At 43.1% G+C, this 24,094-nt stretch overlaps 1 protein-coding gene across 21 annotated transcripts in view; it reads left to right on the top strand.

The window, feature by feature from the left end:
- Positions 1–24,094, top strand: part of SORBS1 (sorbin and SH3 domain containing 1) — a 174,818-nt gene that overhangs the window by 147,546 nt on the left and 3,178 nt on the right. For 10 of the 21 annotated variants that reach the window (XM_068139774.1, XM_068139773.1, XM_068139775.1 and 7 more), the window contains 9 exons: positions 1,082–1,131; positions 3,588–3,763; positions 7,604–7,689; positions 9,387–9,554; positions 11,004–11,050; positions 12,203–12,317; positions 12,424–12,549; positions 13,661–13,855; positions 22,770–22,828. In XM_068139774.1, the coding sequence (XP_067995875.1) occupies positions 1,082–1,131; positions 3,588–3,763; positions 7,604–7,689; positions 9,387–9,554; positions 11,004–11,050; positions 12,203–12,317; positions 12,424–12,549; positions 13,661–13,855; positions 22,770–22,828 (1,022 nt within the window). Of the gene's footprint in view, positions 1–1,081; positions 1,132–3,587; positions 3,764–5,362; positions 6,884–7,558; positions 7,690–9,386; positions 9,555–11,003; positions 11,051–12,202; positions 12,318–12,423; positions 12,550–13,660; positions 13,856–15,765; positions 16,495–17,785; positions 17,903–21,954; positions 22,015–22,637; positions 22,829–24,094 lie in introns of all 21 variants that reach the window. The other 11 variants (XM_068139784.1, XM_068139779.1, XM_068139783.1 and 8 more) reach the window with 5 other exon arrangements.

Below are 24,094 nucleotides of genomic sequence, written 5' to 3'. Positions count from 1 at the left end.
ACTCCCACCCCTGTCCCCTTTTAGGGTTTTATGTTCAGTGTCTGCAAAAATCCCCTCTCTGTTTTTCACATGAATAGGCAGCAGCAATCAGCTTAAAATTCTTGGTTGGCGTCACGTCATCATCTCGTGCCTTTCAAGCGTGTTGCCATCTACCCTCCCCTCATACAAGCCCTGCTCTCTGCTAGGAGCTCTTGCCTGCCCAAGATTTGGATATTCCTGGGAGATTTTACACAATTTTCCTTACGCTGCACTGTGTCATGGCCTTCTAAGGCAGGTCAGCTGCTGCTGCCATTTTGAGGGTCTGCAAGACCCGACCCATGAAATGATAACACACCATTTTTTCCTCTCTTTTATTTTTTTTTTCCTTGTGGTTGATTTTGTGTTAAGCTACAGCGTTTCACCAGGACTTGAAAAAGCTGCTTTTTTAAAGCCCAAGATTTGCATTTTTCTTTCTACGTAGGAGTCCTCAGGTAGATGAAGGAAGAACAAACAGAGCATTTCTTCTAAAATTGCCTTCGATTTTTTTAAAATGATGTGCCTAGGAAGTGTTAGATGGATTTAAAGCAAACAGCTACAGCGAGCTTTTGCTATTGACCCTGTGCAGCTTCCCTTAAGTACGGAAACTGAACTGATGCGTTGCTTTTCCTCTAGTGCTTTGGTATCTTTTTTGGAACGCTAAGAAATGTATTGTGCTGCAGAAATGTAAAAAGCAAAGGCGGGCAGTGACCGGCTGGGAAGAAAGCTTGGGGAAATAATTGCAAGCATGTGTCTGCTGGTCATGGCCCAGCTGGTTATCTCTTCTTGCTTTTGGCTTTATTCGCAATGACTCATTTGCAGACAAAAGAGTAGGCGCTTCCAAAAGGCATTGGCTATGCTGAAAACCTGTCACTGCCCTGAAGGAACTCAGGAGAATTGTCGCTTTTCTGCAAAGACATTGACAGCTTAAATTGCATTTAGACGTAAACCTCAATGTCTCCTAAAGGCTAATATTCAAATAAATGGAAAATTACATAAGCAAGCCTTTTGCTTTCTCCTCCTGTGTAAATGTGTGTCAATGACTCCTTTGTTTGGACTTTTACAGAATACCACAGGTGTTACTCCTTTGGAAACTTCCACAGACCATTCTTCATAGTAAGTTTTTCAATTGCTTTTGATGTCTTTTTTTCCTTTTTAACAATCTGAGGGCATGTAGGGGATAGGTTTTGGCATCGGAAGTGGGTTGGCTTTGGGTTTTTTGGTAATCAATAGAGACAAATGCATGTACCATAAGAATTGTAAACGTGCTTTAGATCCAATCTTCAATTAATTTTGAAGTGATTACATGAATGATTGATTTGTCTAGATAAGAACTACTGTTTGTGCTAGGCAGTGACTTTAAAAAGCAGAACCTGTAACTCCATCTTGATGAAGTTTGCAAGTTGCCTTTAACTTCATGCAAGTCACTTCACTGCATGAAATAAACAAAGTTTGTTTCTGTTACATGTGTGTGACGGATTGGCCTCCTGTTAGTTATTCCCAGTTATGTGCACCAGATCAAAAGGGTAATGTTGATGGAAGGCATGGGTGGTTTGTTAGGAAAGGCATTTTCTTCTCCAAACCCTCATTCAGATCGTGTGTGTTCACCACCCTTCTGACGCTGTCTTAGAGGTCTTCTGTACTTCTTTCAACGCAATTCCCTTCTGTCTGTGTTCATTCTGCTGGAAAACTCAAACACTGTTACACTTTGTTGGTTACTCCTATGACTATATAGTTTTTTTTAGTAGGAGGAGACTGCTAAGCCTTCTCTCCATGGCAGCGCTGTCTGTGACCTTTCTGATATCACCCAAAGCTGGGAATGGGACACAACAGTGATGGCTGCTGGAGTCACACATTCTGCCCTGCTCTGTCTTTAGAGAGCAGGAAGAAAGGATACCTGGAATGTATTTTCTTTTCTGTAGTGCTGCTCTTCCTGCCCTTCTTCTGATTTGGATCATGCAGACTGCTTTGACCCTAAAACAGTGCTGCTTTCTGGCCCTAATAAGGGAGCAGCCAGTAAAGGGACACTGTCAAATGCCTCTACTCTCTCCCTCAGGTGTATTCATAAAGGAGGATCATTTTAACTCTTTGGTTTGTAATAACTAGGCTAAAATGCTTTTACTTCCCTGATGAAGAACCTCAGGGCAGTCATTATTCCCTGCAGCAAGTGGCAGGACTTCCTTGGGAACCTGTCAGAGACACTGAGGCAACCCCTGTAAGACACAACAGCTCTGTAGCTATGGGTCTGTTTGAGCATTGCATATGTTAAAAAATTACTGTATTCCCTTTTTCTTTAACGGTGCTTTTCATGAGGTTGTACTCCAGAAAGTAGTTTTTGGGACTGCATATGACCTGGTTTTCCTTGTTCAGAAACTAAAATCTTGTTTCTGAGCCAGACATTGTGTAATTGCACCTCCACAGTCAGACCTCTGATGTGTTTGAAAGCTTTTTCTTTACCCTAAAAGTGCAGAATTTCTCCAAAATAAACAGATACATGTGCAACTTCTTTCACAAGCAGTAGGTATAACCATATGCATTTCCACACTTATATATATTTGAATCACTCCTGGATACCAGGGTGTAAATGAGCTTTCAAAATGTTTCCATGAATTGGCAGATGTTCTATTTTTTTATTCTCAAACTTTCCAGCAATCATGCTTTGGCCTAAGAATATCTTTGTGTGAGACTCCATATTATTCTGAAGAGCCTGGTTGAGCATAAGAACTAGTATCAGATGAACTTAGCTTTTAGGAAAACTTTGCCTGATTGCTCATTAAGCCTTTTGTACCTGGAAAGGAATGTATACCAGAGCATTGTTGGTTACTTTTTTAAGAGGAAACAGTGAGATGTCAAAGTCAGATGTGGGGTCGTACTTGTGCTTAGATTCATGACTGAGGAAAGGAATTTGTAGTAAACATCCTAAAAAATTAAAATTGCACTCATTTTACCTAGATTTTGTTTATATATCTGCATGGTAGACCTAGCCCAGGATTTTTAATTCCCTGTAGTGGAAGCACAAGGCAAAGCTGACCAGAACTGTGCACTGGGAAGTTCTCTGGCATTTAGAGTAGTAGTGTCTGTAGTGCCTACTGTTGCTTTTCTGTGTGATCCCTCACTGATGGGCTTGAGATGTTACCCTAGGAGTATTGAACTGTAGTGTGAATTGGTAGGTTGAACTGGTTGAGATGAAGTCATAAGCAGTTGTGCTTTGTAAGCAGGGGACAGGCATGGCTAGTATTTAAGGAGAGAGGACTGGGAGCAGGAAGATACAGGTGCTACTTCCAGGTAGCTGATGAATTTCTCTGTCTCTCCAAAAAGTCATGCACCTGCTCATCTGTAAAATAAAGGGAGTGCTTTTCTGCTGTCGTTTTCTGGGTAACAGAGATGTTAGAGTTCCCTCAGGTGAAGAATGAGTGGTAGTGCCAAACCTAGAACATTATCACGGTGTATTCATAACCTCTTTAGTCCACACCAGTTCTTCATACAGTCTATCATGGTTCATGAGTGTGGTTTTCTCTTTGTTTTCTGTTTGCTCTCAGCTATTGTCCCTCCCCCTTTTTTGTGTTTTCCAGCTCCACATATTCACCCAACTACCATGCACTGAAGAGGGAGTCAGAACCAGTACCAGGGGACCCTGCTGGCTTGGAGAATGAAAGACATATTTACAAGAGTGTGCTGGAAGGTGGAGATATCCCGTTCCAGGGGCTGAGTGGTCTCAAGCGACCTTCTAGCTCTGCCTCCACAAAAGGTAAGTGCTCAGGGCACTAACCTGGTCTCCATTCTTCATTGTCAACAGCCAGGTGATATGGGGCAAACTACTGCAGGCTATAGAGTCCTATTCAAGCTAGTTGAGGTTTCCTCTGTCCTTCCTCTTTACCATAGCCAGTTTGCCTTCCTTTTTTCTCTCAGACCACATGAGCCAGTATTTTTCATGACCCCTTTATCTGATCCAGGTTCCTTTTCCCAACAGGAACCAGTTCCCTCCTTACAGCACCTCAGCCACACCCTACATTCTCATATTCTTCCTTGAGGCTGCTCAGCCTGACCTTGCTGCTGTCTTGCTCCCATTGCCTTGCCATGCTAGAGTCCTTCCCTGCCATGCTAGAGCCCTTCCCTGCCTTTTCTTTTCTTTTCTTCCCACTGCAGTATCTCAGCAGTCTACACCATGTCTGCTGGCCTGGCTACCCTACTGTAGCTAGTGCCCCAGCTGACTCCACAGCCTCCTGCCAGGGAGGGGTGTGCAGAGAATGCATGGGACACTGTGAACTAGCAATGCCCTGCAGGCATTGAGACAGGAGGCAGAAACTGCTGCATCTCCTTCCCTTTCCTCCCCTCATTGTGGACTCTAGAGGATTAGGACAAGGAAAAGCCTGACTTCTGTCAGGGAGTTGTATTGGAGAATGTATCTCTGAGCCAACTTCAACCTAAAAATGGCTTGAGATGGGGAGAGGACTGGGGAAGGAATATGTTGGGTTTCTGAACTGTTCTCCCTAAAAATAGTACATCACACCAAAAGGTCTCTGTCTTCCAGCTGGTTTTCAGCATTATGTCAGGCCTGTAGGGCAGGGAGTCAAAATGGATCTGAACAGAAGAAAATCTATTTGGTTATTGTTCGCCAAACTGCAACTGAACCTGAATAGTTACTTTGACATTTGAGTTTGAAATCAAATTGGAAACAGACCTAAAAATTACAGTCTAAACTGAATCCAGACTGCATCTAAACTTAGAAAAAGAATAATATCCTGATCTGACTCCTTGATTTTTAAAGCAAGCATGGCCAACCATGTTGTCTGAAGGACGCAGCTTATTCCTAGTATGGGGAATCTATAAGCAAGGCGGTTCTTGGGCAACACCAGATGATGTGGCCTGCTTGTGCTAGCACAGTCAGCCACCAATTGTCTTCTCCCTCCCAGGAATAAACTGATTGGCAAGCACTGTGGTGAGACCATGATAGGTGTGATTACAGGCTTGATGTTAAGCCATTTTTGCAGCGCTAGTGCCTCTGCATTCTTTCTGACACCCTGATCCTGCCCAGAGTTCAGCTGCCCTTTTCCATGATGTCACAGCTTCCCTGTAAGCTGCTGATGCTTAGCACTTTTTAGGTGGGCACCTTCAAAGTGCTCCAGACCTGCTTTTGGCCAAGTCTGTCATTGTAGAGATGTTAGTAGCACTTCACCTACTCCAAGTGCGGCTTGTTGTGCAGTTTCTTCCCGCATTCTTTTTTTTTTGGAATTTGTTTCATTGAAGTGCATTTTATGAAATCCAAGCATGTTCTTTCTCCTTTCTCAACAGCTTTCTAGCACTTAAGCTAACAGGTTGTATTTATTTTATTCTGCATGCTTACCAGTGGATCGTAAAGGTGGGAATGCTCATATGACTGCACCCTCTTCAGTTAATAGCCGAACCCTTAACGCTAGTCATGCCGGTATGTTAGGTCACACATGTAACCATAAGAAGCCCTTATCAGCTGCAAAAGCCTGCATTACTGAAATCCTCCCTTCTAAATTCAAACCCAAACTAGCAGCTCCAGCTGCTCTTGTGCAGGACAAGAAAGGTATCTTGCTGTCTCAGGAGAAAGCTCAAAGCTGCGAAAACCTTCGTAGCTCCATTGCCATGTTTGGTAGTAAAAAAGCTTTGATGGTAGACATAGGGGAAAGCATAGAAAACATGTTGATGAAATCAAAGCAAGAGTATGCCATCAAATCCGGCAGCACCTTGAGCTTGCAGGAATATGGCACCGGCTCCAGGAAAGGCTACCTGTTCCCCGCTTCCAGGAAGAGTGGGATGGAGTTTACAATGCTGTATAAAGACATGCACCAGATCAACCGGTCCAGGATCCATTTGGGCACAGCCTCCTCCTGCAGTGTGAGAGATATTGCATCTCAGTTTGAGAATGAAGCAAAGGACAGGATGGAGCACAGCCCTAGTCGTGAGGATTCAGAGCAAATTCCCAAACACACTGTTTCTTCCCGTGTCAGTGCCTTTGAGCAGCTGATACAGAGATCTCGTTCAATGCCCTCACTTGACTTTTTGGCAGGGCAAAACAAATTTACCACTTCTCTCCAGCCTAAAATTTGTTTGAGTTCTGCCTACTCTGCGGAGTTTCTTCTGGATTTGCCAAAAGCACATCAAGAAGAGAAGGATGTAGCCAGCTTGACAGATAAGTCCTCCCACTCCTGCACCAACATGGAGGAAACAGCTTCAGATATCAGTGATGCAATCGCTATGGACACGCTTTCAGCTTGCACAGATGAGATAGATCTTCTCTCCAATGCATCCAATGACAGTGGCAGCAGCAGCAGCAACCTCAATGGGCCTCAAAAACATAAAATCAACAGATGCAAAGGCACATGCCCAGCTTCCTACACCAGGTTCACTACCATCCGAAGGCATGAGCAGCAGCAGGGCTCCAGGAACCCTAATTCTAAAGGAGATGTCTATGGGGACAGACATGTGCTCCCCAGAAATGTCTATCTAATGAGCCCGCTCCCCTTCAGATTGAAAAAGCCCTTCCAAAACAAATCCTGCAGGACTCCACCCCTAGACTGCCTGGGAAGTCTAGCAGTGCCCAGTCCTGAGAACCCAGATGACCCCATACAGCTGCAGGAGAGTGTAGGAGACAAGAGCCACCACTTCCAGTACCAGCTGTGCTCCAGAAGCAGGCCTCTAGCCCCCAGGCGCCTGTCTTCCTTTGACATTGTGGAGAGGCTCAGCTACTTCCCCACCATGGGATCTAGCCAGGATAGCTTCATGGCCCAGGCTGGCACTCCTGACTCCTTAAACAATGGGAACCCTCTTCCATATGCCCTCTGTCACAGCTTGGACACAAACAACAACCCGCAAAGTGAACTTGGGACGTACCTAGGAGGTGGCATTTTGTGTTCTTTACCAGTGTCCCTTCATCTGTTTTCTTGCTTCCTTTCTCTCCTTTTCTTCCTCAACCCTTGCATTTTTGCTCCCCACCTTTGCATCCTGTGACTTTCTCTGTTTTTTCCCCTAGTGTGTCTAACGTCCTTTGAGTGTCTTGCTGAGCATTTTTGTTCAGGACTTGCTAACAGCTGCACTTCTGAGAAACGATTTCCGCTGCCTTTCTAATCACATCAGGTTCAGTTTATCTCTCAAGCAACTCCGGGGATTCAAGAATCTCGACATGAGATATTTCTAGCTCTGTATCATTGCACACAAAACCCCAGATGATTTGCTTTAAGGAGCGGTTTCTCAAGGTCTAGTTGTGTGTGTGTGTGTGAGCGTGCATGTATTACATTTTTCTCTGCAGTAAAGCACTAAATTATATTTTGATGGCAGTGAATCTTTTCTTCACAAAGTCCTTCTATGTCTTTACAATTTCCTGTGCTGTTATTTTCTCCCTGTTTATGGGTCTTTGTTCATAAGTACAGCCCAAAAGGGAAAAAAATTAAAAGGGATAAATTACTGACATCTGATTGGCAATTTGGTCATCAGCAATTGAGAATCCGTAATGTCATAATGGAAACAAATTGGTTTAAAATACCTATTTTTTTTTTTTCCTTTCTGGTTATGCTAGATAAATCCATCTGTATTTTAACTTCCTTATGTTGTTTCGAAGTAGATTCAGAATCACCAAGGCATTTTGCACCAGTTGATTACATGGAAACTCCAGAAGAAATCTTCCGCAGAAGGCATGATGATAAAGAGGTAATGCCCTCTTTTATGGTCCAGCAACTGTTGTAGCAGCTCCACATACAAAGAAATACAGCATTCAGCCTTGTATAAGGGCAGCTTGTATGTCCATGGTTATGCATATTGGAAGTTAGAGCAATGAGCTGGAACTAGTATGTTTTGATTTTAATACTCCCTCTGCCACTGATTTAATGTAAAATGTGTGGTCCAGTTTAGCTTTTGTTTAAAATGAATCTTATCAATTGTTCAAAGTTATATATTGGGGCTTGGAAGAATGTGAAAAGGTTGCAGATGTGGTACAACACCCCAGTACACATCACAGAGGAAATGGTTATTCTCTAAATTTTTGTTTTCCAAGCAAGCTATTTGAGTTGGTATTAATCAAACTGATATAGAATAGTTTTGGGTTTGGTTTTTTTGGTGGGGGGAATGTCCTCAGGTTTGGAACAGCAAAGGCAGGGTATTTTAACATACCATCATGTGTGAAGTTTCCCCCCAGCGCAAACTAGAATTCTTAATGATGTCTCCAATTGTTGACAACAAAATGTACAAGTCCCTTTTGAAATGACTGGGCAACACTGGGACAAGCTGAAATAATAGGAAATCCACAGAGACAATTCAGCACTGATTGTAATCAGGCTAACTTAAAGAAGTTATAAAGTGATTGGTTTCCAGGAAGCTGGAATTAATTTTCACTGCCTAGGGGAAAAAAAACCACAAGGTTATATTTTTAGTGTTAACTTTCTGAGTTTATGAGCTTATACATGCTTTGATATGTGGTAAAACCTGCTCTAAATTCCTATGTGAAAAATAGATTGTCTTCTTCCATGAAACAATTAGTTGTCTCCTACTTCCAAAATCCAACACAAAACCTCTGAATTTACTAATGCCTGCTGGTTTCAAATGAGTTAGCACAGAGCTGAACTCTTCTGCCTGCAGTCAGCCTCAAAAGGTGGAAGAATCCTTCTGCCCAGGTAATCAAGAATGCACACTTCCTTTAGTGTAGAGAGACTTCAGAAGTTAAAAAAATAACTCTTTGGGGTTTATTCACTTTATTTTACAAACTGTATTATTACATGTGCTCAAAGGAAGTACGAGAGAACCTGATACCTGAAGGTGGTTAGGCACTCTACCAAGCTCCTTGCCATGTTCATGGGAGTTTGGTTCCTCAGAACTTACCTATTGATCTGATTCCAAGTATCTTGGAAGTCAATGAGAGAACCCCCTGGCTCATTGAAGCAGAGGGTTGGATCATCCCAATGCATTAACAGCAATCTTCTTAGAAGCATCCAGCACCTGGCCAAAACTTAGAAAAACTCTTCACTGACTTCCATCAGCTTTGGATCAGATCCTCTGTATGAGCTGGATTTCAGTTATGCTGTAATGGTCATGTACCTTCTGTGCAATACGAAAGGGTGTGGTATAGTTAGCAGAGTCAGTATTTTATGTCACCATCCCTGGAGGTGTTAAAGAGGGGATTGGATGTGGCACTTGGTGCCATGGTTTAGTAGTCATGAGGTCTTGGGTGACAGGTTGGACTTGATGATCTTTGAGGTCTTTTCCAACCTTACTGATTCTGTGATTCTATGTTGAACTGTAAAATCCCAGCTATTTGGTGGGACCTCAGAAATTTTATTGAAGCTTCATGTATGGCAGTTTTCAATGCCTTTAACTAGATGATTTACTGCCCATTTTATGCAATTTTATGGCAGAAACTTTTAGAGGACCAGAGACGGCTTAAACGTGAGCAAGAAGAAGCTGATATTGCAGCTAGAAGGCACACAGGGGTTATTCCAACGCACCATCAGTTTATCACTAATGAGCGATTTGGGGACCTCCTAAATGTAGACGATACAGCAAAGAGGAAATCTGGGTCAGAGGTCTGTTGTAGTTACCTCAGTCTGCTGCTTGACCCAAAGCAATATTTGCCTCTCACAATGTTGTGCTTTAGGCAGACATTAGCTCTTCAGAGAATGGCATTTGGTTTTATTTTCTTTTTGTTTGTTTGTTTGGGTTTCTTTTTTTCTTTCTCACCTTCCCATTTCCCATTCTGGCTTCATTTAGATCTGCTTTGACTCTTGTGCCTGGTAAATTAATTGATATCTCTGTACCAAGCTGCATATATTAAAGCATGCCTGCTGAGAATTGCTGGTGCACACCTATGATGCATGCCTTTAAATATCAGCTACTCCTAGTGAATCAGAGGCATTCTACATCTTTTGCAGCATATTGCTACATTGTTTTCTTCTCTGTGCCTTATGCTTACAAATTTTGTGTCTTGTTGATCCTGTCTCATAGGGGTGTTTTTGGAAAGATGTTGTTTCTTGCCATCTTGAAAGATGCTTAATGTCCTGTAGAAACAACTGGAAAAAGTCTCAGCATGTTTCACTGTATATGACCTAATTTGCCTTTCTGAAAGAGACAAAGGAGGAGGTAGATAGTAGATTCAAGGCAATTTTCCTGAGGGCTGGATACTAGTCCAGGTGTCCTAGCCAATGCCTTTATCTGTCTTAGGAATTGCTGCTGGGACTCTTGACAGTGGCTGTTTCCCCAGAGGTGCTGCACTGTGGTGGTGGGTGAGGTGGTCACCATGTGGGTGGAGTACACTTGTCTACCTTTTATCTACATAAAGGGTGGCTTTCAGGAGCTCTGATGCCACATGAATGTGACTGCTTCTTATTTTATGCTATATTACCAAAATGACTTTTAAATTGTTGGAATATTTTGTGGACATTAGAAAATCATCCCAGTAAATCAAGCTTTAACATCCTCTTTGGCTTTATAGCCACTGAAGACTTTTTTTCTTTTGTTTTTGATGTGTGCTTAATTTATTCATATTTCCTCCTTACCTTTGTCTCTTTCCTACCAATTTATATGGAGTACCTGGGTTACATTGCAGAATTCAGCAGGGCTGGGTAATAAGGGCCACATCAAATAAAATCCTACTTCTTTTTCCCCAGAGAATAAATTTTGCTTTTCCATTCACATGCCAAGAAGAATTTGGTTCCAAAGCACCCAGTAACTGTAGTTACTGGAGCAGCTTTTGTTCAGCAGTTTGTCACACTTAAAAGTTTGTTGCTGTTAAATCCATGTGCTGTAGAACTTTTAATTACTTCTATATTATAAGTTGGCACTTCTGCCCTGGTGGGAGAGACCCATCCATCATATTTGGATGGCAGTACCAGTTGCACACAAGCTTGTAGCAGTATACCTGCATTTAAGTTCTTCCCCAGACTAATGTTAGCTATAGAAGACTTTGGGTGTTTTTCCTCAGAGGAGGATTGAAAACCTGATGATTATTTTAATGTGTTGATTTTTTTGATCTCTAGATGAGACCTGCTAGAGCCAAGTTTGACTTTAAAGCACAGACACTGAAGTGAGTACAGATTGTTACTACTGCCTTGAGAGTTCTTCCTCTGCTTTTTACCCTATGATGCAGCTCTTATGAAGTGCCATGCAATTAGATTCATGCTTTGGGAGTGTCTGTCCAGCATCTCAAAGCAAAGATGTCCATAGTAAGGCAGGGAAAAATAATATAAATCTTGCAGGTTGTAGTTTAGGAATCAGAATCAGAACAGTAGAGGTTGGAGGGGACTTCTGGAGATGCATCTGTATCCTATGTGATTTTTAGGGCCAACACATGTTCTTCACTGGAACAAGTGAGTGTTCTGCTCAGAGGGTGAGTGGTGCTATGAGACAGTGCACTGGCAGATATTCTTCCTTGCCATTGTAAGCGGGACGACTGAGAGAGACCTTTAACTAGCAGCTCTGTCACTATCCTTGTGCTGGAGAGAAAAGGGATTCCTCTTTGTAACATCCCCAGCTGAGTTCTGATTTAGGAGTTGGAAGACCTGTGTTAGTCAGTAGCTTACTGTATAAATGTGCCATACAGATAGTCAGAGGAACATAGATATGCAGAACGGCAGCATCCTTTTCATTATACTAAGCATAGCCCAAAGTCAGCAAGGGACTTAAACAGATGCCTGGCTATAAGCATGCAATTGGGCCCTTGACTCAGGATCTAGAAGAAGTATAGAGTGGTCATTGCTCCCTGGGCACCTGTGGACAAACCAGTGGATGTTTCTAGTGGCATTGCTGTACCTCCAACTCCTGTTGTGGTTCCTCAGGTGAATCACACAACATTGCTTGTTCTTTTTTGGGACCAAGAAAAGGCCTGGAAGGCTCTGTGTGTGCCTGGGGAAGCCCTCATTTTGATGTTGCTAGGGAGGGAAGAAAGAAAAGCAGAATTTAATGAAGGTCCTGCTGTTTTTCCTCTCAGGTGCTAATGTCCTTGTAATATTTTCATATATGTTCCATAGGTGATGATTTGTAGTGGTTTACACTGCATATCCCTGGCACCTGCAATAAAACTGAGGCAGATGAAAGGTTGTGTCCCTTTCACTTTGGGTAGAGCATGGCTTATATCAACAGGGCTAATGGAGATCTTGGTACCTAGGTATTGTTGGCCAGAAAAAGAACACATCTGTTTCCCAGTGAAGTTCTAATGGAGTACTTGTGTTATTAACAGGGAACTTCCTCTGCAAAAAGGAGATATTGTTTACATTTACAAGCAAATTGACCAGAACTGGTATGAAGGTGAACACCATGGCAGAGTTGGCATCTTTCCACAGTCATATATAGAGGTAGCTGCTTTACTGCAGGTGTTCTCTTTCCCCAACCCCTTTTTGACAGTGACCAGTTTATGGACTTTTTGTATGTATCTAATTTGATTCTGTTTGTTCATTCTAGCTCCTCCCACCAGCTGAAAAAGCTCAACCCAAAAAGCAATCACCATTGCAAGTATTGGAATATGGAGATGCTATTGCTAAGTTCAACTTCAATGGGGATACCCAAGTGGAAATGTCCTTCAGAAAGGTAAGGCTTTAGTTGTGTTGATGAATTAAATACAGTTAAACACTGAAGATTTTTAACACTAATTACTTGCAATTTCCAAATTAAAGCTCCAATAAGAAAAAATCTGTAGTCAGGAAGGATTCCTTCTCATCATGCATGGTTTTAGTCCATAGTCATTATATCATGCATTGCAGTGGGAGTGTTACAGGCAGGCTCAATCAAGAAGTGCCAATTACTTCCTCAGGCTAGCTAAAACCATGCTTTGAGCACATGTCCTGGAAGCCTGGCTCTACAAGGCAAATTAGGTGGCATGTTTTCAGTCTGAGACTGCAGTGGACATGCATGTGGTCACATGAGAATGGCAATACAGAATAGAAGGAAACTGGGTTCACTTTCCTTCATACTACACACCAAGCCACTGAGTACTGGCAAGCAAAGTTCTGGCTAGACCTGACTTCAGACTGAAGGGCTAAGAATGGGTTGTGTAATGGCTGTTCAGAGCCAAGTCATCTGTAGTTAGATTAAGTTGCAGCATTTTTCTATCTCATCTAGTTTCTGTTTTGATGCTCAGATTAGATCTTGTCTGTCTTCTCTTTTAATTATATGTGAAGGTGAGGCTTGTAGTTTATATTAAGGATTTGGAAGGCACTTCATTAACTAGCAGAACAGGAAAGAGCATAGACAGACCTAGTTCAAAGTGCAGACCTTGGGGCTACAGTTTCCCTGCATAATCCCTGTACACCTCTTACCCTTGAGAGTCTTCTGGTCAGCCTGAAACTGGTGATTTCCATTTTTTTAATCATTTGCTTCAGCAAGTAGGGTCTTGAAAATGTGAGTGAGCATAACTGAGTCTGCAGACAGCCCAAGTCAGCACCTGAAGATCAGCATTTCCTCCTTTTCTGAAGAGAAAAATATCGTTCCCAGAGGTTAAGTTTAAGATCACATAACTGGGAAACAGGAGTTAGAATAGAATAGAATTAACCAGGTTGGAAAAGACCTTCAAGATCATCAAGTCCAACTTCTGAGGGCCACCAATTGTTGTAGGTCAGCTGCAGCAAGATTAAAAATGTAATCTGCTTTGGAGTGATGAAATATGTAAAAGTCAGGACTACATTACTGTTCTTTCCCATAGGGTGAAAGGATCACGTTGATTCGGCGAGTGGATGAGAACTGGTACGAAGGAAAAATCTCTGGCACCAATCGCCAAGGCATCTTCCCTGTCACTTATGTGGAGGTGCTCAAACGGCCAGTAGTCAAGAATGCCATCGACTACCCTGATCCACCAACATCTGTCTCCCCTAACCGCAGCATGACAGCGTCACCACAGGTATTTGGCCTAGATGCAGCCACTTACAGCACTTTGCAGAACAGAGAGATGCTGCCATTGCCGTGCGAGAATCAATAGCTGAAAAAAGCTGTAGCTAAGACTTGTGTTTTGCACAGTAAAAGCCATGTGTTCCCTGCAGCATGCTGCAGCTACAGGAAAAGGTGATGTTTCATTTACCAGAAAGGTTAATGAACAGGTCATTTGGGGATTTGGAGACTCAGCGTTTAATCTCTGATCTGTAGTTTGAATTCAGGCCAGACTGAAAGGGCTACAGTTCACAGTCTTCTGAATAGATTTCACTGTCAGAGGTGGAATCAGGAATCACGTCTCCTTCACATCAGATATGGTGATCCAGCTTCTCCTGAGTGTGTTTACACTTTATAAACTGTCACTGTGCCGAGTGATTTTTTTAATATGACTGTTAAAAGGGGACAGACCATTATATTCTGTAGGAGCCATTGTGCTGAACCCAGGTAGCTTGAATCAAGATGCTTAGCCCTAAATGTTCCAGCTCACAATAAAAGTTTTGGGAGAGAGTCAGGAGAGCAGTCTGCATTATTTGAAATTAGGGCTAAGCAAACTCAGGTTTTGAGAGCAAGCCAGTCTGGGATCTTCCATGAATATTAGATTCTCTATGAACTGTACTGCAGTTCAAACCAGAAATCAGAATGACAGCAGGTAGTTGTATGGGGATCCCAGAACGCTTGCCATGGAAAGCGTATTAGGGAGGCAGTGAGTCTCTAAATCCCTTTGTTTTGCTCTCATCCTGCAAATACTCATGCTTGAAGGTCAGCATATGTGTCTGGGTTGCAGCCATGAGGTTCTGGCGCATCCTTCTCTCACCCATGGGATTGAAGCAAGGTCACTATGAGGTCAAGACTGCAAGAAACAGAAGCGGAGAACTGAGATCGAGAGGAAGGACAAGGCAGATGGGAAAGGCTGCCATGGCTCATACCTGGTGTCTGTCTGGATCTTCCATAATAGGGGTATTTTTGTTCTTAGCCACTGTGTAAAGAGGAAAGACTTGTTCCTTGTTTGGGGCTCCCTACACAGTGGACCTCAGCTGAGCTTTTCTGTTTGAGCCTGACAGTCTCCACATAGTTATAGCCTGTCTGCCAGCTTCTGTCCTTGATAGAAGGGATTGTATCCATCCTTTTATGGTTTCCTTTGCTATTCTTTTGATTCCTCCCTTAGTAAATAAATTCTCTCTCTTACTTTTTTGCCTAATTTGGCAAAGGACTGACAAATGCTCTGATCAGTGTTAATGTAGCTGATCTCACTGACATATCTCATGATAATAGCTAAGGGCAGAATTCAGTTGTGTGTTCTGCCTTTATATACATGGGACCTACTTTAATCACCTGAAGACCAAATAGCTACAGCCAGCTTTATTGATCCCTTTCTCCTCCACAGCTTCAGCAGTGCAAGTTTCTTGAGAGGTAGGCATTGCTCCTGTTAGAGTTGGATAAAGTAAAAGTGTATTGCAGCAGTGAATTTTAACTGGGTCCACAGTGTAAGTTCTGGTGCTCTAGATATTACTGCCAGGCCAGTCAAATACTGCATGCTGCTATTGTGGATGGTGGCTTCAGCTGCTTCCTGAGGGACTTATGGTATATAATATTAAGTCTCAGGTCTTCCACAAAATGTTTGGTATCTGGGATCCTGATACAGGTTGGAGAAAGGTATTAGCAGCAGAGATACACACTGTACTCTGTGGTTTGAGTAGCCATGGACGGCATGTTCTCCATGGTGCACCTATCTGGAAAACTTACACACCATGCTTGGTCACAGATCTGCCCCTCTCTACACTTGCTCTCTCTCCTTTTACTTTTACTTGGTCATTTATATTTTCCTTTATTATTATTTTGTTCATTTCTTTCTTTTTCTCTCCTGCTTTTGTCTCCTTCAAGTCTCCCAGCTCTGAGCTGCTCCATACACCAACTCCTCCGCCTTTGCCTTTTGCACGCCGTGCCTTATCTCCAGAGGTGCAGGCAGTCACATCTGAGTGGATTGCTCTGACAGTGGGAGTGTCTCCTAGCACCACTCCTACCATAACTCCTCCATTGCCTCCTCCGCCTGAAGCCTCCCTCTCTCACTCTGACTCTCTCTCGCCTTCTGCTGCAGCCAGCCCTATCACCCCAGTCAGCCTCCACCATTCGCACCTCTCTGGCTCCTCGACTCCCAGGTCCATTAAGTCCCCATTGCCCTCTTACTCGTCCAGACCTCAGTCCTCCACTCACAGTTTCTATCAGGCCACTCCACAAAGTGAAGAAAAGTTTGTTGGCTCCCTTTCTCCCAGCATGAGCTACTCTAGCTCCCCTCGCTGGGCAGCTGAGAGCCCAGAAAGCATCCTCGCAGAGCAGCCTGACACCACTGTCAGCCAAGCCTGGCTCCGAAAGACCAGAGAGGGAAGCAGCAACCCCGACCAGGCTGCTCATGCTGTTCCCAAGATCTCTGTTGAGCGCTGCCTGAAACCATCCCAACTAGACATGCGTGTAAACCCAGAAAAGAGACCTGTGGGTTCCTCTGAGGACAACCAGTTGTGTCAGGAGCTAATGGCTATTGTGCAGGGAGGTAAAACAGAGAAAAGAGGCATCAGGAAAGGTGATCTGGGAAAGTTTCAAAGCAGGGAAAAGAAGGTACATCTCCTGCATGTGTGTGTGCTGCTCTGAATTGCTGATTTTAACTGGTGTGTTGAGGTTTGTGATGGTCTACTGACAAGGCAGAGCCAGTGCCTGCCCCATATATTTTGATCATCTTAAGACCTTCTAGAGGTCACTAGTGGCATTCTATGAATAGCTGATCAAAAAGTTTAAGAGGACTGAGGAGCAGTGTAGTGAAAAATATTTTAGAATAGGTAATAGCAGTTGGTCACATCTAATGAGGTGACTGTCCCAGATAGTGGCAGTTACCAGATTTGTCAGATGAAAGTATCACACAGGCCTCATACCCTTATACCTCAGTGCACAGAATCCAGGCAATTCCTTCGTATTCAGAGATTTTCCAGTCTGCAATGGATCATCTTTGGTTATAGGATTTATTTGTTCCTACTAATGCCAAGAACTGAAAAAGCCTTGTAAATGTCAGCCAGGCTTCTAGAATCACCAGAGCTATCCCCTCTTGCTCCTCAAGCCTGTGGTTTAGTCTGCAAGGTGCCACAATTAAGTCAGTCAGGCTTGATTGTATTTATGCATTGAGTGGAGTTTATCATCTTTGCACTTCCAAAACAATGTGAAAGAGTCTAGCCACAAATGAGAACTAGACCTAGTGATGCTTTCCCCCAAGAATTTTTAGTTTTATGTAGCTCTATGAGAGGGAACATAGAGGAACTCTCCAGTAACTTCTACAATGTATCTTCTACCCCTCGACTTAGTATAGGAGATCTGCCTTACTTTGCAGCTCCCAGTTGACTTGGGGTCCAGTGTGGGCCACAACCAGCATAAATATATTACAGCATCCCCATGCAAGCTTGTATAGGAGTGGAAGTTTGGACATCTCAAAATCACAGCATTACAAATACTGTCTTGGATGTGTTGTGATAGCCTCGATGACACACCCCATTTAGCCAATGATAGTGAGGAACAAGGATTTCTAAGATGAAACATTCTACACTGGAAAATCTTATGACAAATTGTTTGATTTCTGCTTGAATCATAACTAGCAGCCTGTTAACAGCTGTATAAAGACTGTGCTGTTTACTAGCCATGGATTTATTTTTAGTAGCATTTTTTATAGGCATAATCTGCATGTTTAAAAGAGAATGAGGTGGCCAGATCACACAAACCAACTGGAAACTGCACTTGCCCTTGCATGGAGTTACATTTGTTGTGTGTGCATCAAAATTACTGGATAGTAGATCCTCTTATCAATAGCAGTGATTGTGATAAGAGAACATGTGCCAAGCTGACCAACTTTTCTTTTCTTCAAAAGACTGCAGATTCAAATGCATTCTCTTCATCTGCTCCTCTTTCTTCCTCTGCCCTCTCTTCCTCTACTGTCACAACACAGCCACCTCCCAGATTTACACACAGAGTCAATAAGTCACAGGTAATCATCTTTGCTGATTAATCTTCCATTACTCACAGCTGTTTCCATACCACACCATTGTTTTGTCATATGCTTGTTTAGCCATTCATTGACTGCACAGGTGTCATTTATTTTAGAATTTTTTTTTTCTGAAAATAATTTGAAATTATTTCCAGGCTGTGCAGAAGGGCAGGTATGGACCAAATCTTCAGCTGGTGCAAATCCACATGGCTCAGTTTGTATGGGATGAGGGTCTGATTTTCTGTTTCTCTAAAGGATTAACCCAGAGCTTACTTAGTGCTGGCCTTGAGTTCCTACAGCTCAGTTGCATTATAACCCAGAATCAGTGACCTTATTGTCAGGAATGATGTAGCATGAGATGTTTTGATGCGGGTTACCTTTAACCGCATGAGATCAGCATTCAGGGCTTGAGCATCTCAGAGCTGGAGGTAAGGCAATCCACAACTTGGCATCTGCAATGTCAAAGATCTGTTCCAGCCTTCTCAGATACGATTCAAAGTTTCTCAGCACTATTGCTGAGAGCTACAAACCTCTTTAAAGAAGGATGCTGTAGGGTCTGTGCAGCATAACCTTAGCACTTTGTGGCTGGGACGTCCAGGGCCTGGGATTGAATGGTGCTCGCCGCGGCTGGTGTCTCGGTAGTCCTTCAGGCAGCCTCCACAGGGTGGCGATATTGAAACAGGAGAGACAACTGGCAAAAGCTGGGCTGGATTTGCAGCGGAGGAGACTGGGGAAGCATCTTTGGTTTGATCAGTGAAACAGGCAGGATGCTTATGCAGGATGAATGTGGGAGTAGTTGCCCATGTTACTTATTTTCTATCAGCTTGTGAGAGCTGTTAGCTTTACTCACCTCATTTCCCCCTGATTTTGAGCTTGTGCAACTTTTTACTGAACAACCATCTCCTGCTTCCTTTTCAGTTTCAATATCCAATTCCAATAGGATACATATTCTGCTTCATGTCAGAAGTCCATAGAAATGTTGTGTGTTGGCCTTTCTCCTGACCTCTGATCTGCTTGATCCTGCTGGTGCTTACATTGGATGTATGAAATTCAAAGGAGTAGCAGGAAAGAACCATGTTTAGGGAAAGATGTTCTATTTTTGATGTTGATGTTGTGTCTGGTTGTAATAGGGCCCTGTGGCCTTTCTTTGGATTTGAAGTCAAGGTGAAATTTGTCCCTTATATGCCTTGACAATCAGAGCAAAGCAGAGAGCGTATGAGGAGGATGCTCCAAACCCATGTTTCCCAGCACAGACCACCTAGCTTAGCATGGTCATTATTTGGCACCATCTCCATGCTTATTATTTAGTAGCCCTCCCAGTGTACAAACTAGAGTGGCACAGCCTACAGCAGGTGTCAGTATGTGCTAGTCACGGGAGACACATTTTTCTACTGGAGGCACAACCTTCAGCTTCTGATTCAGCAACTGGGGAGTCTTTCTGTGGACTTTGACACTCCACACTGCAGCCTTTTCAGTGTCCTTTGTGAGAGCTCTTTGGTCAGCTTTTACCTCACTTTCACTAGAGCTGGACCTTGATGTTTTACAAGGTTTTTCTTTTGGCTGGACTGGGAGTCCTCCCATTGTTCTCCATTGCTGAGTGCCCTTCTCTGAAGAGATACCAATTTGTCTGTCTTGTCTGTCTGTTAGTTTGTTCTGCTTAGCTTTCTCTTTCCGTATGCAGTCCATTAACTCCCACCAGAAAGGGATGGAAAAAGACACATAAACAAGAGCTGCAATGGATGGACACACTGGTGACACTTGACTTTACTAGGAGAGAGCACTGTTGAGTAGCCCCACCTAAGAGTTAAAACCTGTCTCAGGGCCTAGGATCTTAATGTAATGCCTTTTTCTGGTTTTCTTACAAACCTGTGGTGCTCTTTAGATCCATTCTCAAAGTCTGTATGAGGTGGAAACCTCTACCATAGCCCTGGAATTTAGTGCAGGGACACCCACTCCTTTTGTAAGAAGCTGCTGGAGCAGAGGCTAAAGGGGATTGAATTAGTTGTGTCTCTTGTAGGAAACGAGGGGCTAGGAGAGCAGAGGACTATTTGGGCTCTGTCCAGCTGCCTCAGGGAAGTTCCCATGAGGATCCTACAAAGAAAGGGGATCTAAGCAAGTATCAGGTGCAGGTAGGGTGCTGCACCTCCTGGTGTTGTACATACCAGGCTGCACCATGGAGCATTTGGAGATAGTGTCCATTTTTTACCTTTCAAATAATTAATTAATTCACAATAATTAAAGCGTTTTGGAGGAAAAGCTGGTCAAGGAGGTCACAAGTAATTAATGAGAAGTAGACCATGCAGTCTTGGGAGTTCATGGAGCAATTCCTGCAGTCAATTACTATGAAGCAGAGAAGCTCTTTCCTGAATTAAGCAAACAAATATTAAAACCAACCAAACAAACAAACAGAAAACCCACCATCCCCACAAACCTTCAGTAATTCTGATAGCTGCCTCTCACCTTACCCAGGAAATTGGTTTTCCCAGCTAGTTGACCACCTGACTTAACTGAGATTTAATCATCTCTGCTGGACGATATCCAGTTCGTCTGCACAGTTTACATTTCTAATTATTCCATTTGCCTTCCAGGGCTGATGATGAACAGTCAGGAATGACTTCCAGAAATCCTGTGACGATTTCAGTCTCCATAGTAAATGCTTTGAATGCAAATCCCACTGCAATTAGACCATACAACTTATACTTAATTTTGGCAAGATACATGTTAAATAGAGCATTGATTCTCAGGGTAGTGATCCCGGATTCCAGCCCCAGACAGTACAGCTGACTACAAAGGAGTTGCTGTGGGGTTACCTTGGCCTAGAATTGGTCAAAGACCTCAAAAAGAGAGATTTTAATACAATGATAGGCACAGGTCCAGAGGTCCAAGGTGTGGTTCAAACAAGCTTTGAGAACAGGGACTAGACAAGCATGATCTTGCATTTTTTCAAACTCTTTGAGCATGCTTGGGCTGAAGTTGTCACAAACCTCTGTATCTTCAGCTTCTGCTCTGCCTCAGGATGTCATGAGAAAGCAAGTCTTTTATTGAAGGGCTTCACTGAATTTAATAAAATGGAGGAGGGAAAGCATAAACATTGAGTCCTTTGGAATTTGGGTTGAAAATTGTGTTGTATGAGCACAGAAGATGGCAATGTTTTGTATCTTATCCAGAGCACTTTGCCAAGCAGTTGGACAGGCAGTACAAATAATCCCACTCTGGTTCAAGCATGTTTGTGCACAGCATGCCCCTTGCTTTTGTAGATATTTGAATATGCAGTGAGCATGCTAAACCAGGCTCTGGATGCCTCTGTGACCTTCCCATTAAAACTCCCAACCCCAAACACCTTGATTTTCTTTACTGTGCCCTGAAACATGCAAGTCCCTGTGAAGAGTCATGACTAGGGACAGAGGCAGAGCAGAGTTTATAAGTTTCCCAGGTGGTGGGTTTCCCAGTCAGGCCCTCCTCTGACCTGAAGCTCTGCCTTGTAGGAATTAACAGAGCAGCTCAAATCCTCACTTAGTACAAGCTAGAGTAATTTTGATGTAGCTACATGGCATTGTGACTCCTGAGGATGTGAACTGGTCGGGTTTTAAGAAGCAAGCAAGTTACTGTTCTTTGCTTTTCTGAAAACAGCAGCAAATTCCTCAGCATTCTCTTGGCCTTTCAACTTTGATGTTCTCAAGTATGTGCTTATGTCCTTGTGATTATTTTTTTTCTTCTCCTCTACAGGAATGCAGTCTGACACCATATACCATTTCTGGTTGCTGTGGTGTCCATAACTTCCTACTCTGATTCCTTGCTTTGAGCTTCAGTTTTGCTGTCACTTTTCTCTTTGCAGCATTCTGTGTGCTATGCTGCAGTTGCATTACTGTGGTCCTAATGTCTCTTGTGCCAATGAAAGACCTTGTTGTCCACGAAGCATGGTGTTGGGGTGGGGAGGGGAAGAGTTGTTGATTCTCTTTTGTTGTCTGCACTCCATTTAATTTTTAATTTTTAAATTCTGACCAATATAACATCTGCTAAAATGTCTTATCATTTGCTTGGTGATCACACAGCCTTCCCACCATTCATTGAGAGCTGGACCAGATCTCACAGAGTCTGAAAAGAGCTATGTGGTAAGGCCACTGTTTAAATCAGATGTATAGTCCTAGACTCTCTTCACCCAGACAGATACAGTATTAGTAGAGATGAACTGCCAGCACTGTTTTTAGCTGCAAAGCAGGTACATATTTATTTGCATCTACTGGTTTGTTTGGGAATTCACCAATCAGAAAAACTGTCATAGCCAATGAGAAGTTGGGCTAATTGTGCTGCCAGTCCTGGGTATAGGTTAAATGAAGCAAAATGCATGAATGGAATGGCCCACCTTGGATTCTTGAACTGACTTCATAGCATTTGTGATGGTGCCACTGCATAACTAATTGCAACCTCATGTGCTGCTGCTTTTAAAAATATATGTATATGTATTTGTTACAAATCTTCAAACTAAATGCCAAATTCTTCTGTATCTTGCCTGTTTTTCCATGCTTACACCTGGATGCCCTCTGCACTCCACTACCTGGATATTTACCTGGATCTACAAATCTTTTTATATGTTTTTGTTTTTTGGTTTTTTTTTTACTGGACTTCTGTGCTGCATCTGGGATGTCCCATCTCTTCTTGTCTATATTTTCCCCTCCCTCCCCTCTGTTGACTGTCCTTTGGGTGTTCTTGGATATCAATGCTGCCTACCACGCAGGAAGCTGTTTGCAATGAGATCATAAACATTGCAGAAAAATCTGTTCATTACTGCAGTACTATTTCTCAGCCTCTTGACTCTCGCCACAAGGTGACCTCTAATGACCATAAACCATCTCTCATCATTTCTCAGCAACCTCAAGCACAGCAGCAAGGAGCCAGCCCTGACAGAAGTCATACACCACGAGACATGTAAGTCCTTTTGGCTCCCATCTCTTTCTAGGGCCTTGTCTCAGAGTGGTAATGAAGATGGGGAGGTGTTCAAACATCACCATTTCATGAATTAAATTAGAATGATAGGAAGGTGTCAGCTTTTCTTTAAAGAACAAAAATAGCCACATATCATCATAATGAGTAGTTAAAAACTGGAACCTTTGTGCCTGTATACCACCTGAAACAATGACCTCATGACCCAGGACTGGGTCTCCTTTAAGCACTTGATTGATGCTGGTTAGGAGATTATCTTGCTGTCTTTGTATCTTGAAGCTGGGAGACAAATTAAAATTCACAGGCTACACTTGGCTTATATGGCATGGATCAATGTGTCCTTAGCTTCTCACAGTGCAGTGAGCAGTCCCAACACTGATGCCAATGGGTGTGATGTTGGCCAGGTCTACAGGTGAATTGGTATCTGAATGATCAGAGATTTTCAAACCTGTCTGGTGGGTTTAAACTGGGAGCTGCCATTAAGCTCAGTGAGGCCAAGCTTGGTTTTGAGAATAGCACAGTGTGCTGGGGACTGAAGTTCCTTCACCACTGGCTCCTGAAAGGTGCCCTTTCTTCCTCCCATCCCTTTATACAAAATGGAAAATCTTGCCTCAGCTCTGTTTTCACTCCCTGCAGACAGGATATCCAAGCTTCCCTACAATTTGCCCAAAGATTGTTTCCGCTCCTTAAGGTTCCTTTCTGATAAATACAAAGTGCCTTTGATGCAAGAAGTAACTCAAGGGAGGATTCAACCGTAGATTTTGTTTGCACCATACCTCCTCAGCCATGATTTATCCAGCAACCTTAGTGCAGTAAGAGTAGCCAGTATTTTTTTCTAAAGTCCCTCAATCTGCCATTTGGCCATCCATGGCCCTGCCTGTGTGCCAGGGCAAGAGAACAGATGTCTCATTTAGCCAAGGAATGATCATGTCTGGGTTTCACCTGGTATTCAGTAGGGTGTCTGCAGACACTTCTCTAGGTGCTACAGGTTAGGAAGACTCCGGTTGTTATGGTCTGTGGATACATGGCAAAAAAAACCCAGAAGCTCTCTTCATGTCCCACACAGTGTAGGTGTGACCCTTTCTACTGCCATGGCCTTGTGGCAACAGCCAGTTTCATGCAGTTGGATTTCACCTGTCAAATGGAAAACAGAGGCCTAGGCTGCATTGAACAAGATAGAATAGGAGGGAGATGTCTCCTTCTGAAAGGACACTGGGGAAAGCCAATGGCTAACTTGCAGTATCTTTCTGG

Source organism: Melanerpes formicivorus, unplaced genomic scaffold (genome assembly GCF_026170545.1).
Source record: "Melanerpes formicivorus ecotype bairdi unplaced genomic scaffold, bMelFor1.0.p_v2 SCAF_6, whole genome shotgun sequence".
NCBI lineage: Eukaryota > Metazoa > Chordata > Aves > Piciformes > Picidae > Melanerpes > Melanerpes formicivorus.
The sequence above is the reverse complement of the archived record's forward strand: the minus strand, read 5'-3'. Positions and strand labels throughout refer to the sequence as shown.